The sequence below is a fragment of the Branchiostoma lanceolatum genome, chromosome 1 (assembly GCF_035083965.1).
Source record: "Branchiostoma lanceolatum isolate klBraLanc5 chromosome 1, klBraLanc5.hap2, whole genome shotgun sequence".
NCBI classification, from domain to species: Eukaryota; Metazoa; Chordata; class Leptocardii; order Amphioxiformes; family Branchiostomatidae; genus Branchiostoma; species Branchiostoma lanceolatum.
In genome coordinates, this window is record NC_089722.1 from 20,546,744 (window position 1) to 20,563,941 (window position 17,198).

Sequence of the window (17,198 nt, forward strand, 5' to 3'; positions counted from 1 at the left end):
CGTTATTATTCTTTCAAAATTGGATTAATCATCTTCGCGATGAAAGCAGGAGTCTTTTGTTCAGGTCTGTCTGAAACACTTGATTTGTTTTGCTGGGGCAGAAAAATTTGTAGGTCACAGAGGTTGAGCTGTATTGTGAAAACCTTTATGGGTGTTTTGCTGTTGAAATCTCCCTTTGTAAACAGTATGTCAAGTTGAACCATACAAAATATAGATATGCTAATACTAAGCAATGTTAACATGCCAGCTGACATCAGCAATGAAACTATTACTTCTGCAAAAGTGGTTTGATTGCGGGATAGGTTAGAAATATGAATGGATTTCCTTGTCTTTCCATGGAACATAAGAAGGAAGGATATTAATATTTGATGCTACTTAGTATATAGACATATGCATAATTGGGTCATTCATTCACATTTCCTAATAATTGTTACATTCCGGTGACATAGCTAAAAAAATGACTTGCTATGAACTATAGTATAGGCGTGAATGAAATGCTACTTCTTTCAGGTTCTATGAATGCTAAACTTGGCATACATTGCAACATTTTTTTAGAGTCTGGGGGAAATCTAGAAAAAGTTTTTGAACATACACAATAAAAAAAGATAGTCCCATAGCCTTTTTGAGGCCGTAGGGGCAGGGGATTGTTATCCACTGTGTCTACAGCAAGGCCTAGGTATTGGAAGGCAGAGCCCATCCCTCTTCTTCCACTGCCTATTAATTCCACAGTACTGAAACTGTATGGTGTTTTTTTTCCTATCACACCTTTATCGTTTGGCAGGATCTTTTAACACGTTCACGTCTGGAACTTTGTTTTGTCAACACACTCATGACGTAACACTTGTGCAACAACAGGACTCTCACATTTCAAGTTCCTCCCTGTTTTTGTTTTGGATTTGTAGTATACGTCATCCTCCTTACAAATAAAACTCAGGTACAACTTCCTCTCTCACGCTAGGACAGAATTCACAAAAAGAAAATACAGTATGATACAAAATGGTTCATAAAAAATGTGGCATTTCATCAAAATGTATTCTTAATCTTAAGCCAGGTGAATCTATACGCAGCGTCAAAGAGCAGAGGGTACTTTTGAATACTGCTAAAAAAATGACTAATGACAAATTGGTCACACACTGCATATGACTGGTACCTTACATATTTTCTGAGTCTGACATATGATTTGCTTCAAGAAGTTTATTTAAGGAAGTAGAAGTATAGAATTGCTTCTTTAAACACAACAGGAGATCAGCAAAAGGCAAACAGTGTTGACCCTTTATTCAAACAGGGCCTCTCGGGGTTTCTTAAGTGTCCTTAAATCCCACTCCAGTGGTCTAAAGGTGAATTACATTTGGTGACTTTGAAGTAAACATGTCATGGTGCAATGTTTTATACAATAGAGCCAAACAAAAGGGAGAGAATATTCACTGGTAAACAGGTTAGTATTGAAACACCCCCATAGCTTGTACTAAGTTGTAGGCAGGGCTGTGTCCAGCACCCGTTCCTCCGTCCTAGGTCAGAAAATTGCTTGTAGGGACAGAAAAAAATGTTATGCCGACTGTCAAAAAAAATTGAACTTCATGATATGACACTGATCAAAATGTAGTTTTTTCAAAGCTTGGAATGACAGATTTAAGAATTAAAATTAACAACATGGGCTTTCAAACAAAGAGAGGGACGGAGAAAAATTAAAGCTAGAGACCCAGCTTGTAAGTTAAACCCTGGGTGGGGTAGCAGTGTAAGGAAAATAAAACAGAATCTACAGATGATTAAATTTGTGACAGACCATAGCAGAAGCAAGGTTGAGTATTTGGATACATACTCAAAACATGGTGAACACTTAAGAGGGGGGGCCTGCATGCCCTTTAACTGGAGTGTAATCAGGAGATTTCATTCCACGAAATTCGTAGCACCACCACTCAAATTTAACGTAGAGCGTAATCCGTCCATTCTACAAATAGCCTGCCGAATTCAACATAGCCCGTAACAATACATAGCCCCTGCATTCCTGAACTTCAGCGTGGGGCATTGACACTACAAATTGGCAGGCCCCTTTGATATAGCATTCTGTAACGCAGGATAAGATGTAGGAAAGAATAACACTGCAAATACAGTTTATATATAGCAGCCTCCTGGTTCCAAATAGTTGGTAGATTGGAGACCCGGTTCAAATTGGGGGCACCCTGGTTGGAGCTGCAGTCGTTTTGGGGAAGGGACATAAAATGGGAGTCCCTTGATCGAGGAGGTGCCTCGAGCATGTTAAATGGCACTGCGATAACCTTATTACTCGAATGAATATACTTTGTGCTGGCCCATTTAAGGATACGTGCGTAGGAAAGTGATGACCAATGTAAATGTTTTTGTAACACCTTGTTGCTGTTTACCAAGTTGTTCAGTTGAACCTGAACCCAAATATTCCAACCACACCCATTTGCAAAGCCTTGGTCTAATCAAATGCAACCCAGTTGAAAGCTTGATTTGAACAAAGCATTAAGGGCCCACTCCTTCCTATGACTTCACTAAAGCGGAAGACGCTCGGTCTAAAAAATACAGACATCCTCCGCGACTTCGCTTTGTGACTAAGAAACATCTAAGAGGATACGCAAGATTTGGAGAACATAAAAGGGAAAAAATAACAATCGAGCAAAAGTTATGACTATCATCTCATTGCTTTTGCTGGATACTGCATTTTTCTATATCCGTGTGATTTGACAGTTTTCCTGGGAAAAACCAAGGAGGTTTTATATCCTTGGAAAAACATTATCGTTTGAGTTTTGTTTTCAGACTCAATGTTTCCTACTGTGGCTGTCTGTCAAACTACCGTTGCTACCACCAAGAAAAACTGTCACTGTGTGTCACTGTGTGTTTGTAGTACGTTTTCACAAATATAAAGCAGTGACATGGGCGGATCTTGATAGATAAAAGAATACAAAGATATGGACAGAATAATGTGAGGAAATTCCTTGACCTACCATTTGTCTAACCACTGTAAAATCCAGTCCAAAAGTTCGCCCTCAACTTCGTCCGGTGCGAGATAGAAAGTGATCAACCGAAGTGGGAGGGGATCGTCTGCAGAGAAGTCGGCCGGGTATTTCTCCGCGAAACTTTGGAGAAACGCCTTGTACGAGGAGTCTACGTCTTCTTGTGACACTTCCATGTTAGGCTATAATATCTGGAGTTCGTAAGAAACCCGTCCAGTTCTAGGAAACGGTAGAAAATCCGACTTTCCACCCCCGAACGTTCCGTCTGCATCCATCCATGCACGAACTGCTTTCTCAGCTAGCAAACGTGGGCACATTATGACGTCACGTAACTGTGCACATGTTTCTGGGACGACAGGGCTATCCACCTATCAACAAACAGCGCGCGAAATTCAAATGTAGAGCAGGGTTAGTCAAACTTGGCTCGCCCGGACACAATATCCAGGCGCTAAGAAATATCAAAGGTGTTTTGAACAATTTCATAAAAGAAACACGTTAAGACGATGGTGGATAACCTTCTGTGATATTCCGTGCGTGTTCAATAGCCATGGAAAGAGCTGAAATGAGGCAGCTACAGCCACGTAGTACTGTACTGTATGTGCAGGAATGTTCGCGGTACGTGGTTTTATTTTTGCCGTTTTCGCGGTTTCACAGCGAACTTAAAGCCATCGCAAACATTATTGTCCAATACTGTAGTAGTACAGAAGAACTTTATTGCGAGACTATTGTAGCAGGTAGTATGTGACTATAGCGCTGGTGCGAACTAAAAACCAACGCAAACACTCCATTTTTGCCTTAGCGCGAATTAAAAACCACGCGAACTTAAATGTATTCACAGGAGTTCTGTGAGTGGGGCGTACTGTCTTTTCTATCCTCCAAGTACAAACGTTATGTGTTTTAAGGTGAGATTTTTTTGCCACCAATTTCAGACACATGTGACGTCAATAAATTGAATTTGAACACAGATAAACTTCTTTGCAAATCAAATCAACTTCGAGTTCCGGCCTGCACTTAAATGATCTTTAATATGCGTTTTGCTATATAAAAGCCTTCGTTGCAGACTCCATCCAGCTGTTTCCTTTTCTAAGTCACCGTTTTCTTATTACATACCTTTTGTTACATCTTATTGCTGGCCCTCTCAGCCAGCAATAATGCAAAGGTCTGATAAGAAAACAGTGACTTGAAAAATAAAACAGCCGGAAGGAGTCTGCAACGAAGGCTAGGTTTTGCTATCGATATATATCGTCAACGTTTAGTGATTATTGTGCATCGGGACCCACCCAGATGCGTTTTGGATTTAGCCATGTTTAGCTTGTGGTCGCTCGTCATCATGATTGGCAGGGAACACAAGCTGGGTAAAGGACTGGACCTACAAATAAACTAGTTGATAACCAAATCTGTAATAGCTGCAGTGTCAGGGGACATAAGCTGAACAGGGATGGATATACAAAAAATAAACTAGCTCGGTAACCAAATCTGTTATAGCTGCCGAGTTAGGGGACATAAGCTGAACAGGGCTAGCCCAAGGCGGGTAGCGGAGCTTGGATAGCGGACTAAAACTAGCTAAGAAGGCTGGACTCCAGGCTATTACAGTATTGGACCTACAAAAAATAAACTAGCTCGGTAACCAAATCTGTTATTGCTGCCGAGAACTATTTGCTTAGAGGACGAAAAATACTCGGCAGGTGTAATAGGTTTGTTACCAGGCTACAAATAAGCCGTGCGGCCGTGCATCTATATCTATCCATCCATCCATCCATCCATCTATCCATCTATCCATCCATCCATTTTTCCATACATCGGCCAATACATGTATCTATACGTGCATACATGTAAACATCTATTTTACAGACATACTTCCACTTTACGTTTTCTACCAAAGCACTCATTAATCCATCCATCCATCCATCCATCCATCCATTCGCTTGCAAAGCATAGAATACTAGTAGTCGGAACAAGTCAGTCAGGAAGCAACACAGAATTTATTCTCCATGTCATAAGAGGAAAAAAAATTCCTCATTTGTATAAATAAGTGGACAGCTTCTGTCACAATTGAAAGATCAAATTGAAAATATATATACACAATAAAATACTAAAGACTATCATCGACTTCATCTGGCGACCATAGGCGAGTCTGTTGTTGAAGGTTGTGATGATGATTCTAATCGCCAGGCGGCGCTGCAGGTCGGTGGTGCAGTGGGCGTTGTTCTGAGCCAGCCGCTGTTCAGGACCTCGTCTATTGTGGGGCGGTGGGAAACGTCTGGTGTGAGCATGTGTGCGATTAGGGCTTTGCATTCTTGTGAGATGACTCGTGTGGATGAGAAGTTCAGCTGTAGAGGACAACAAGGAAGAAATTGGTCAAAAACTGATAACATAGACCTCATTTATATAAAATTGAGAAAAAACAACCCATTCCCAACGTACTTTAATACTCTGTGTGAAAACTTTTTGAATACTGTACTCTGAGTTCTAAACTGAAGACTGACAGAACCAATGATTGACATACGTATCAACATAATCTATGACTCAAGTGAACGTGTACTTACTTTTCTGTCCATCTGTTTCCTGAGCATCTTCCTCACGTTGGAATCGTCGAAGGGCATGGTGCCGCAAACCATGATGTACAGTACCACTCCCAGACTCCAGATGTCGTAAGAGCTGGGCTGGTAGGGTTTCCCGCGCAGTACCTCCGGGGAGGCATAGGCGGCCGACCCGCAGTACGTCTGACTCAGGGTAGGTCTCCCCCTGTCGTCCGACGGCGCGTCGCGGGCGAACCCGAAGTCTGTGAGCTTGACGTGTCCGTGTGCGTCCAGTAGGATGTTCTCGCACTTGAGGTCCCTGTGGCAGATGTCCTGTGCGTGGCAGTAGGACACAGCCTCGGCCAGCTCGCGGAACGTCTCTCGGGCCCTGCGCTCGGACATGGCGCCTCTCGTCTGCACGTACTCTAACAGGTCGCCGTGGGGGGCCTCTTCCATGACAGTGTACACCTGTAACACAATAAGACAAGTAGAAATTAGTACACAATGTCCAACCAACAAACTTGTTACCTCTTATCTAAGAATACTCTACCACAGTAGCACACATGGCTTTTCATAGTCAACGGGACTTATCTACATTGACCAGATTCGCCATCTAGAAAGTTCAAACTCAGCTTGTAATTGATCTCTATTTAAGAATTGACCCAAAGTCGTTTCCATCGCCATTTGGTACCAGTTGATTGAATGCAAACCTTGAAGTGACAAGACGTCTAAGAACCCCTGTCTAAGACGTGTATTAAATAGTTCTTTAATGGCAGCCAACTGACAAAAGTGATGACAAAGACAGATGATCGTCGGACTCGTGGAATGGTGTTGGCGTCTTCGGGGATTAGCACCTCGATATCGCCCTTCCCCCGCTCTCGCGCCTACGCCAAGATCGATTCTACACATCTCCGAAACCTATCTGTCACTTACAGACCTCCCTCATTAAATCAGGACCCCTATCGCTCCACGTTACATCGCTCGCGAAAGGGGCGCGAGCGATGCAACGTGGAGCGATAGGGGTCCTGCTTTAATGAGGGTGTTACAGACACTCTCTACTGTTTAGAACCCACAAGGGACTCCCCAGTGTTCTAGAACATCAATTATGGAACCATTAAAAGAACAATGTCTTACCTTATCTGGTGTGTCGATGATCTGGTAGACTTTGACGATGTTAGGGTGTTTTAGTCTCTGTACGATCGCCAGCTCGCGGGGAAGGAATCTCTGAAGAAAGTCCTGTAGAAAAACAAATAGATAAATGTAAGAAGTGAGTCTAAATGTTGGAATAACCATGCAAAATATGTCAGAGTATCAAATCCATTCGTAGATTCAGTACCATGGACAGGGTATATTCAGGGTATCAGGACGATACCAATAAATTTAAGATGAGGGGCGGCAACATTGACAAAGTTCAGATTATACACCTCTAGACTACTAATGGCATTGATAGATGGTTATCTTACCTTTCCAGCCACTCTCTTGTTGATGATCTTGACGGCCACGTCTTTCTCGAGCCTCACGGAGAAGGCGCGCTTGACGCAACCGTACGACCCGTCACCTAGGGTCACCCCCAAGCGATAGCCGTACTTCTGTAGAACGTCCTCGTCTCGAATAGACATATTTTCGCGATAGATCTCCACCTTGGGTGAAGTCTTAATCCTCTTCGACGGAAAGGCACCTATCTTGATGCGGTTCTGAAGATGAATGAGCAAATATTTCATTTTGCTCTCCTTATCGACCTCGAGTGCACTGTCCTTCGCCATTTTTATCGTGCCGGAGTGCCCCGTTACCGCCCCGGGACATCTCAGGTCATGTTGCACTGTCGTTGCCAGGGCAACCGAGATATGTCCAAAAACAAGCATAAAAGACGTCAAAAGACACAGTTTTGCTGTGGTTATCATAACAACGGTAGATTTTATTGCAAAAGCAGCGAAAACTGCGTTTAAAACGGTCCATTCTGGCCATCAGGAGGCGATATTTTGCTCCAGAACGTGTCGCTCTTACTTACTTCAGTGCACGCTGTACTAGAACATGCTGGCCTAGTGCACGGAGCCCGGGGCACTTTGCACTAGGGTGGGTGCAATGGGTTCAGGGCAAAATGCCCCGGTGCAAGACGCCTTTAAGTTCATATTTCTTAGCAGACATGGTGCTGATGACATGTCTTGAGTTCCAAAGCATTTACATCATTCATTTCGTTCGTTTTGGTGGTCCTTTGGCGGTCCTGTGGTCGTCAAGTCGGCATGGAATTCCCCTTTTTTTCTTTTCGCTCAGCGAGAAGCCTACGCCGCCATCTATGATTATGACGCATTAAAGGTGACAACATTTGGCAAAGTCTGAAAGTGTTTAACTATTTGCCACATATCCGGACGACATCGTACCATTTCAAGTAGATACTTGGTCAGTTATCAAGCGTAAAGATCAACGGACAACTTTTGATTTGGACGAAGCCTTAGAATACCGACAGCTGAGCTAATTTTGTTTAAAAAATCTTTTTCCATCATCATAATACCATATGACGTCAGATGGTCTTAAACTGCTTTCCTTGGCTCACGCCCGTGCAAGATGTCTTAATATATTTCTTAGCAGACATGGCCGGTTTCGATGGCATGTCGTGAGTTCCAGAGCATTCGAGGAATTAATTCCGTTCGTTTTTGTGGTCCTTTGGCGGTCCTGCTACCGTCAAGTCGACACGAAGTTCCGCTTTTTTTTCTTTTCACTCAGCGAGAAGCCTACGCCGCCATCTATGATTATGACGCAATAAAGGTGACATCATTTTGCAAAGTCTGAAAGTATTTGCCACATATCCGGACGACATCGTACCATTTTAAGTAGATACTTGGTCAGTTATCAAGCGTAAAGATCAACGGACAACTTTTGATTTGGACGAAGCCTTAGAATACCGACAGCTGAGCTAATTTTGTTTTAAAAATCTTTTTCCATCATCATAATACCATATGACGTCAGATGGTCTTAAACTGCTTTCCTTGGCTCACGCCCGTGCAAGATGTCTTAATATATTTCTTAGCAGACATGGCCGGTTTCGGTGGCATGTCTTGAGTTGCAGAGCATTCGAGGAATTAATTCCGTTCGTTTTTGTGGTCCTTTGGCGGTCCTGTCGTCGTCAAGTCTGCATGAAGTTCCATTTTCCCTTTTGCCCAGCCACCATTGACTATAACGCAATAAAGGTAACATCAAGTCTAAAAGTGTTTGCCATTTATCCGGACGAAATCGTACCATTTCAAGTAGATGTGTTATAGTTATTAACCGTCAAGGTCGAGACAACAATCAATTTAGACGAAGTCTTAGAATACCGACAGCTGAGCTAATTTTGTTTTAAAATCTTTTTCCCACCGTAATTATACCTTATGACGTCAATGGGTTTAAACGGCTTTTCCCGACCTCACAAGTTTTTTAGAGGTCACTTTTCGACCTTGTACCGCTCTGAGCGAAAGGTTAGGACTTTCTAACACACGTAAAACGTTAGAGCGATCTAGCTGCGCTTCCTGGGACAAAGTTTAAAGCCATAGGATCCTTTCACCTTTACGTGCCATTCGCTATTGGACAAAAGTTGGTTAAGAATCGTATTTATCCGTCAGGCAAAATCTCTATTACAAATCGAGATGACATGAACCATGCAGGACCTAGTATGTGCGGTCAAATAACACTGTGTTGCGTGTACTCCCGAATCCTTCACACAGAATTAATTTCGCTTGGTTTTTGTGGCTCTTTGTCGGTCCTGTCTCCGTCGAGTTGGCATGAAGTTCCGATTTTTGCTTTCGCCCAGCGAGAAGGGTATGCACGCCGCCAACTATAATCATGGCGCAATAAAGGTGACGTCATTTGCAAAGTCTGAAAATATTTGCCATATCTGATATATCCGGACGAAACCGTACCATTTGACGTAGATATTTGGGTTAGTTCTCAGGATCTCACTACATACATGTATCTGTCGATTTGGACGAAGCCTCGAAATAATCACAGCTGAGCTAATTTTCTTTACAAAATCGCATTCCACCATATAGACGTCACCTTGGGTCTAAATGGCTCTGTAAGAGAGGTCAGCGTAGGTACCTGAGCAAAAAGTAAGGACGTTCTAAGGCCCCCATTCCACTAGACGGCGATCGCGCTGCGACCTTAATCACCATTGTGTGACCCTTGACTTCATGATTGGAATATCATAAAAAATTAAAGTTTGACTGAAAACCCACAAAGCGTAAACATATCGTGTATGTATGTGTATATGAAATTCGGTGAGTGCTCTGTCATATGGCTCGGTCACATGGCGGTCGCAAGGTCGCTGCACTAGTGTAATTGTTGTGTAACACATGGGAAACGTCAGAGCGCCGTGGTCGCGCTTCGTGAGGCTTAAAATGGAAGCCACGGGATCATTTCAGCGTTAATTGAAGCTGGTGCGTTACGCCTAATGGCGGTTGTACCGGCTATATAGATACAGATACAGATACATTCGCTATCGGTCGCGGACAGAAGTCAGATAAACATCATACTTTCGTGTCAGTCAGACGAAATCTTTTTTTAGCAAATCGAAATAAGACCCAGGCACTATCATATATGAAATACGCATTGTTACGTAACTTCCAAACCATTCACACTCATTTCGACATGGTTTTTGTGGTAAGTAGATAATAAAATTGCAATAAAAACACATATCACCTTGTCTAGCCAGCGAATTCTTGTAGATAGATAATGTTTTGGGATCTTCAGTGACTAAGTGTCCATAATCTTAATTACAAATGAAGCAATTGCTACAAATACGGTCTTATTGGTCGATGGAATCTTCTCGGCACTTGTGCACAGTACGCATGTGTAGTCTTCCATCCACGCCCACCCTTCTGTAGCCTTATGTACGTAACGTTACTGACGTAACGGGTCTTTAGACGGCGGTGAGGCTCACAACCATGGGGACGGGGCTAACAGCGCTCTGCCTAGTGCTCCAAGTACTTCTTTACATCCACCTCAGCGAGGGAGGACGGACGAAGCCTGCCGCTAGGAAACAATACTTTTACAACTGCTTGTAAGTAAACTTTCTCTTCCTTTTATTCAAACAGGAAAGGCAGACAGAAAGAAGAGAATGTCGTGGGGAAAAGCGGTACTGATGGCTATGTTGCTCGGGCTGCTGCTAGTGTGTGTAGAGTCGGAGGATGATACAAGCGGAGAGGTATTTTATGATATCGGTTGGGCGGTGGAAGGCTACAACTGCTAGTAAGTCATCTTTGCACGTCTCACCGTTAGAATACACAAATCATTTGACCAGTGCACGTGATTTCTGAGATGTATTTTTAGATAAGTTGTGGAGGAGAACCAAGGAGGAATAGAAACTCCTCCTTGGACGAAAAGAATAAGATTTGTTGTTAACTATTTACCACTAATACATAGATTCTGCAACAGGTAAATCTATGTCTATGGTAGTTTTGACAAGGAGCCGTCCGCGGGTGACGTCCTTGGTGCTGAAATGGAGGGTCCCTCTTCACCGCCGCACCGTGGACTAAAGGCCGTAACTCCGATGTCGGAGTGCGTAGGCCCCTTGGTTTTGACGATTGTGGTTGCGTTTGGAACAGGAATGGAAGAAATAGCTTTATAAAATCTGGAACCCAAACTATATAAAAGAGAAAATCCATGATTTGCGTCTTACTTTCTGGGAATTTGCTCAAATTTTGTCCCGTAGATATTCAAATTCAAGTTGCGAAATGTTACATCTTTTTTCATGTTAGACCTAGGAAAAATGATGTGTTTCCGGTTACCCGACCGACACTAGCCGGCAGAATGATTACGGGGCTGGCTGATGGTTATGGGCTGGCTTCAAAAAGTATATTATTTAGCCCCAAAAAAGGTCGGTTCAGAGCCTGCAACAGAGGCTGGCCTGGATGCCAGACCCCAATCTCTAAAATACCTATCGTTTTTAGAGATTGACGGTCTGGAAAAGGAAAAAAGGAGAGGGATCTCGAACCAGTTTAGCTCAAATGAACTCAATGAACAGATGAGATTATCTTCCACTGATCGTGACAGAGAAGACAGACGCCATGTACAGTATTTACAGGTTCATTGTACCGGGGAAATTCCCCTAGCTCTTTTCGACAAGCACAATGAACAGTGGACCACGGCTTAACGTCCCGTCCTAAGGACTGCGATCTTTAACGGTAGCGTGCATGTCGGGTGAGCGACACAGCCGGGATCGAACCCGGGGCTTCTAGTTCCAGAGGCAAGATCGCTGACCACTGGACTACGCACGCTATCCAGGTTAAGCATCAAGGTTAAGCAAAAACCTGCTGACCCTAACCTTTTGTTCAGTCGATAGATATATTTGTGCTTGCACACGGTGACAGCCTCGTTCAGTGTAATATAACCAGCTGCTGCGGCGCCGCGTGCCTGCGAAGGGCGGTTATACCGACTATACAGATACAGATTGTACAATGCATGTCTCTTTTACATCGCTGAAAAGCATTTGCTGGATCGACCGAAATCTAAAATTTAGAAGAAAATAAAATGAAAAGAGATCTCTACCACTACTCTCCAATCAGAGGTTGGTGTTCGGCTTGTTTTTGACGTCTTTTTAAACGTTTTTGTTCGGCTTTCTATTTTGTCACGGTTTCTTTATGTAGCCAACCCCTACCCAAAACACAACCTTCTTGGCGAGGGTACCTACTGACCCAAACTTTTCAAGACCGCGTAACCGAAAACACAACATTTTCCTAGGCCCTTACTATGAAGAGAGGAGGAATAAACAATACCTTTCTTGCATATTCATGACCGAAGGGCTAAATGCACAGATGGCCACATGTCGACGTATAAAAACTGACTTCTGAGACACTAGGATACTCGCTACCATAGAATGAACCATATGTTGTCTGTGGAAAATCGTTGCCTTCACCAGTTTTTCGGAAGTTGAGCGATGGCTTGGTTCATTATTCCGAAGCGTTCTACAATTTTATCCATTTTGCGACTCTCCCTTTGTGCAATCAAAACAAAAATCGAAAATGCTATCCCTGTATTACTGTAACAGCTACAGTTTAATGCGCGGCAAATGTTTGTCAACTTTGAAATGTCGCTTGAAGCGTCCCGTGGGCGCCCATTAGTCGGATTTCTTCCTTCTCATGTGATTCTAAACGTCTTGTTTTGATGCGGGCTTCCGTCGACTAAGACGAACCTCCATCATTCTCTCTTCTGCCACTTAAGGAGGACGCCAGGGGCGCAACACCTTACCCTGATGTAATTTCCTTTGATAAATCTTGAAGCGAGTTAAGCCGAAGAGGTGAATGAACGTCTTGGAATTCTTTCTATCGCTGGGGGGCAGTGTCGTGACTCAGAGAGACTTTTAAGTAACAGAATATCTTTGAGTTTTTCTTAAGAAGTGCTTTTCTTTCTTATGCAGTCCGCCATGGCACCAGCATTGCCAAACAAGTGGATCCGCCATCTTAAGAAGGCGCACTGGTAGCAAGCTGGTCAGGTGAGTAGATACATGTAAATGAGTGAATGAATGTATCTTTTATCATGTATGTACGTAAGTATGTATATATATATGTATATATATATGTATATGTATATGTATATGCATGTACGTATGTATGTATGTATGTATGTGGGTATGTATGTTTGTATGTATCATATATATATATATACGGTATGTATGTCTGTATGTACGTTTGATTGATTGATTGATCATTTGATTGATTGATTGATTGATTTATTGATTGATTGATTGATTGATTGATTGATACGCATATTACGATTTGCAGCTAAATTTTTATACCAACAACTGATTGCGAAGTATTCGGACAGAAATCTGAGCTTATAAATGTTTTATTGCCATTTGTCTGCCGTATAGTCTAAAAAAGGCCGAAGTCTCGAAAACATCACATTCTTCGTGAGCCCTATCATCTTCTTGAAAGGCAGCGATGATAAACCGTGAGTTACCTCAGTCGATTCACGCGCTATCAAAGAAGAAACAAGATATGTCCCGGTGCTCCAAAGCCGAGGTCACTTCCAAGTCTTTACCCATTAACACTACATGGCCCAGATACAGATCTCCAAGTTTCAATCTCGAGACGGAAATACAGACATCCTCTCCTGCGTTGGTGGCCTTGTACACCTCAATAAAGGGATGGGAGTAATCTCCGTAGGGGGAAAGGGTTTTCAGACTAGTCCAACCGTGGGTTTAGTAAGCAAACAGTAAGGACACTCAAGCCAACTCTACACAATCACGCCGTAACTTGTGGGTTTAGTACGTCATCTTCGTGGGCTCACGATTAGCTCAGGGGATCTATTTGTTACCGGGTCCCGCGTTGATTTTAACTCCGTGTTAAAAAGCTTCCAGAGCCCCGACCGAGTGTAGAAATAGCCGCAGGGTGTCCTATGGGGCCCACGTAGGGGTAACGCCCGAAAGTGAAAAAAAGCCTGGGCCCCTTTTTCCAATTGCCACCTGCGCATTTGAGGAGGAGAGCCACACCCACAACACTAATCGAAAAAGGTTGAGGTTCATTCGGTATCACAGTATGAGTGGATCAAACCTTACAGTCTATGCCAGTCTCTGGACACGAGATATCATAAGCAGAAGTTCTGCTGCAGTACCACAGAGAGCCGCTAGGAGGCCCATCATCGAACCTGACCTTTCCCCGACCCCTATCCACATACTAAATATCATGAGGATCCACCCAAAGCTTCTGAATTACACTGTCCATAGACAGATAGACAAAAACAAAAACTCAAACAGGCAGAGAAACATGACCTTTTTGGCCAAGGTTATAAATGATACAAGAAGTATTTTCTGTGATGATTCCCACAGGAGACGCCCCCTACCGGTTTGGGAGTTTGATGCCTCGGCCGAGGACGGTTTGCCCCTCCTAGGGGACCTTCAGGAGTGGCTGTCGGACGGTGCGTGGACCCTCCCCCGAGAGACTGCCAGTGATGGTTCCGGCAGTGATCACCATGCGGCGAAGGGTATCGAGCGTCGTCAGCTGCCGAACCGACACCCTGGAGCCAAGATTCGCTCGCAGCGCCCCGGCAGCAACGAACAACGATGATCAAACAACACGAAAAACAACCCCTTCCTTAATTCTTATATCTAAGCAGATATTAATCAGATCTAAGGAGTGAATATAGAGTTTCCTTCTAGCTTATAGTTATGATCACGTTTTATGACGTAAGGCTTTTATCTTTAAGATTATGCTGAAGTGACGACCAGAATATTTCATCATCAGTTAACTAACCGTCTAGAAATAAAAGCTTTAGGGCATCCCAGTAGCATAGTGTTGGTTGTAGCTTTTTCTTAACGTTTGATAATATGGTCTAACTTCAAGTGAACGCAAATTCATTTGATAACGTCTGTCATTGTAATACAACTACACATTTTATTTCACTATTCAACTACACTTTACTATCGACTGCCATTCTACATGCTATTTATAAACAACTTATATAGTTCTTCCCATGTGATTCAAATAATTTTCTAAAAGTTGAGCATTCAGAAAGAACAGATTTATTTATTTCATTTATTATTAATCTTTAGGGTGGTCCCTATAGTTTTTCCCATGTGATTCAAATAATTTTCTAAAAGTTGAGCGTTCAGAAAGAACATATTTATTTATCTTATTTATTTATTAATATTTAGGGTGGTCCCTTCAGTTAATATTGTAACTGATTTCCAAGGGAGCCCTTACATGACATGACAAATCATAACAAATCAGGATACAAAAGGATAACTTCATGAGTAATCAATCAGATCACTGATAGAACGCATTATGAATACATTCAAAGTATGTTTTTACATAGAAACTGAGTTGAAATATTTAACAAATACAAATGTACATAGCCAACAAGAGCTATCGTTAAAAAAAATCACATGTATAGCATGTCCAGAACACGAGATATCAAATCTTGAAGTTTTGCTACAGTACCCTCGAAAGCTTTGTTTCCCGGGGCCCCTGCCAAATATCTTAAGGAACCCTCCACTACTTTTCAACTAATGCTGGCAGCAGACAGACACACTGACACACAAATGGCATCCAAAACACTACTCTTCAAGCAGAGGTTGGGTTTCTATTTTGTCACGGTTTCTTTATGTAGCCAACCCCTACCCAAAACATAACCTTCTTGGCGAGGGTAACAAAGTAAGGAAACCACAATGAATGGCTTGGATATTGTAAGTCTAGGATCTCATCTTTATTAAGAAATTCAATATCTAGGTACGTTTTACTTTGATGTAAAATAGGAAATAATAGAATAGTATGTGATAGGAACCAGAGATGTACCATAGATATGCATAGTCTGTATAGGACAGTGCATAAATTTGCTTGATGTGATTGAATAAAAGAAGACGAGATTGAGAACATTGTTGACTCAGTAGTTTCATCTTCTGAACCGAACCCATCCAAGGCTAATCTAGTGAAATTGACTTTGCACTATTTTACCATTAAAGAAGTGAGAGAAAACTGGGTTTGTACTGAATATTGGCAGCAAAGAACATAAGGTTTCCAAGTATAGTTTTTGGAAATTGTTTTCCAATAAAAACTGCAGAACTTTGTAAATTCCCAACAACACAAAACTTCATTTTAACCTTCACCTTGCTGCCTAACTCTGTAACCAATAGGGAACTGGGTGCCAAACGGCTACCTCAGTGTGCTAAAGGTTAAAAAAAACCCACTGAGACCATCACATTGTCTCCGTTTTCATTATGAATTTATTTATTTGGTCCTCAGAAATTTAAAGTATAAACAAGCAAAATAGAGGACCCTAAAACTTGTGTGTACCAAGGTATAAACCTATTTTCATGTTCTTCCAGTTAACTATCCTTTCCAAAAACCAGAGAACAATCAAATTCTGTCCTCTGGTCGTTAAAAATCGTTTGGGCCTAACTTGAAACAACTGCTGCAGAAAGCCTGTTGAAAGTATGCACAACTAGTTGAAAACATCCTGCATGTATATATATAAAGTTACAATTTATTTTGTATTCCCATCTTCGATCAGATTCTACATCATTCTGATCTTAAGGGTGCTTCCTGTCATTCATTTGTCAGCTGGATGAACTGGGGAATGAATCTCCGAACACAATAGGGGCCTCTTCATTACATAGCTATAAAAAAGCAATTAAAGTTAGATCATAAATGGATTAGAAGAACTTGTGTTCTGCCTGAAGGTGGTTTAAATGTTATGTGGAACAAACATTACTTACTGTGTGAGTTCCAGTGATCAGTATGTAATAGCATTCTTACATCTGGATCAAAAGCTATATGGAGAGCTTTCTGTTCAATCCCTCTGGCTTAGTCTGCTCTCTATATGTCAACTCGAAAGATGTCGGTTGGATTGAAGGATTAGTTGTCTCTATGTATCTATTACATCTGGATTTTAAGGTTTGGAGTTTTGTAATCCTGGATAAACCTTGAACTTCCAAAAATGCTTGCTTCTGGTAGAGGTTACAGTCCTTTGGCAAAAGTTGTCAGCTGGATTTTCACCGTGTATGAAGGTATTGTTTTCGGTTTGTATATGTTTCTGCAGTTATTTTTTCAGGTTAGACTAGACATAACTGGCATCAACAAATCATTACGCAGTAAGGCCGTGTTGATTTGATTATATGGATGACATCCTCCAGGGACCCAAAAACGATATATAGAATTTTTTTTTTTTTCAGTTTACAGCATAATCATATTTTCTCATTTTGCAGCTGCTTTGTATGATTTACAGTACGGCCAAA

General features: G+C 42.1%; 3 protein-coding genes across 3 annotated transcripts in view; 1 reads left to right on the top strand and 2 right to left on the bottom strand.

The window, feature by feature from the left end:
- The window catches only part of LOC136440394 (protein phosphatase 1F-like), a 19,113-nt gene extending 15,817 nt beyond the window's left edge, over positions 1–3,296 (bottom strand). The window contains exon 1 of the mRNA XM_066436420.1: positions 2,970–3,296. Within this exon, the coding sequence (XP_066292517.1) occupies positions 2,970–3,154 (185 nt within the window). The 5' untranslated portion in view covers positions 3,155–3,296. The remainder of the gene's footprint in view (positions 1–2,969) is intronic.
- The window catches only part of LOC136440416 (uncharacterized), a 17,649-nt gene extending 1,810 nt beyond the window's left edge, over positions 1–15,839 (top strand). The window contains exons 2-4 of the mRNA XM_066436456.1: positions 10,564–10,717; positions 12,885–12,959; positions 14,295–15,839. Of these exons, the coding sequence (XP_066292553.1) occupies positions 10,564–10,717; positions 12,885–12,959; positions 14,295–14,532 (467 nt within the window). The 3' untranslated portion in view covers positions 14,533–15,839. The remainder of the gene's footprint in view (positions 1–10,563; positions 10,718–12,884; positions 12,960–14,294) is intronic.
- LOC136440344 (testis-specific serine/threonine-protein kinase 3-like) lies at positions 4,942–9,392 on the bottom strand. Its single transcript, XM_066436338.1, has 4 exons — positions 6,961–9,392; positions 6,632–6,733; positions 5,525–5,965; positions 4,942–5,308 (listed from the first exon to the last, which is right to left on the bottom strand). Exons 1-4 carry the CDS (start codon positions 7,396–7,398, stop codon positions 5,090–5,092), a joined length of 1,200 nt encoding a protein of 399 aa, XP_066292435.1. The 5' UTR covers positions 7,399–9,392; the 3' UTR covers positions 4,942–5,089.
- Positions 15,840–17,198: the final 1,359 nt, after the last annotated feature.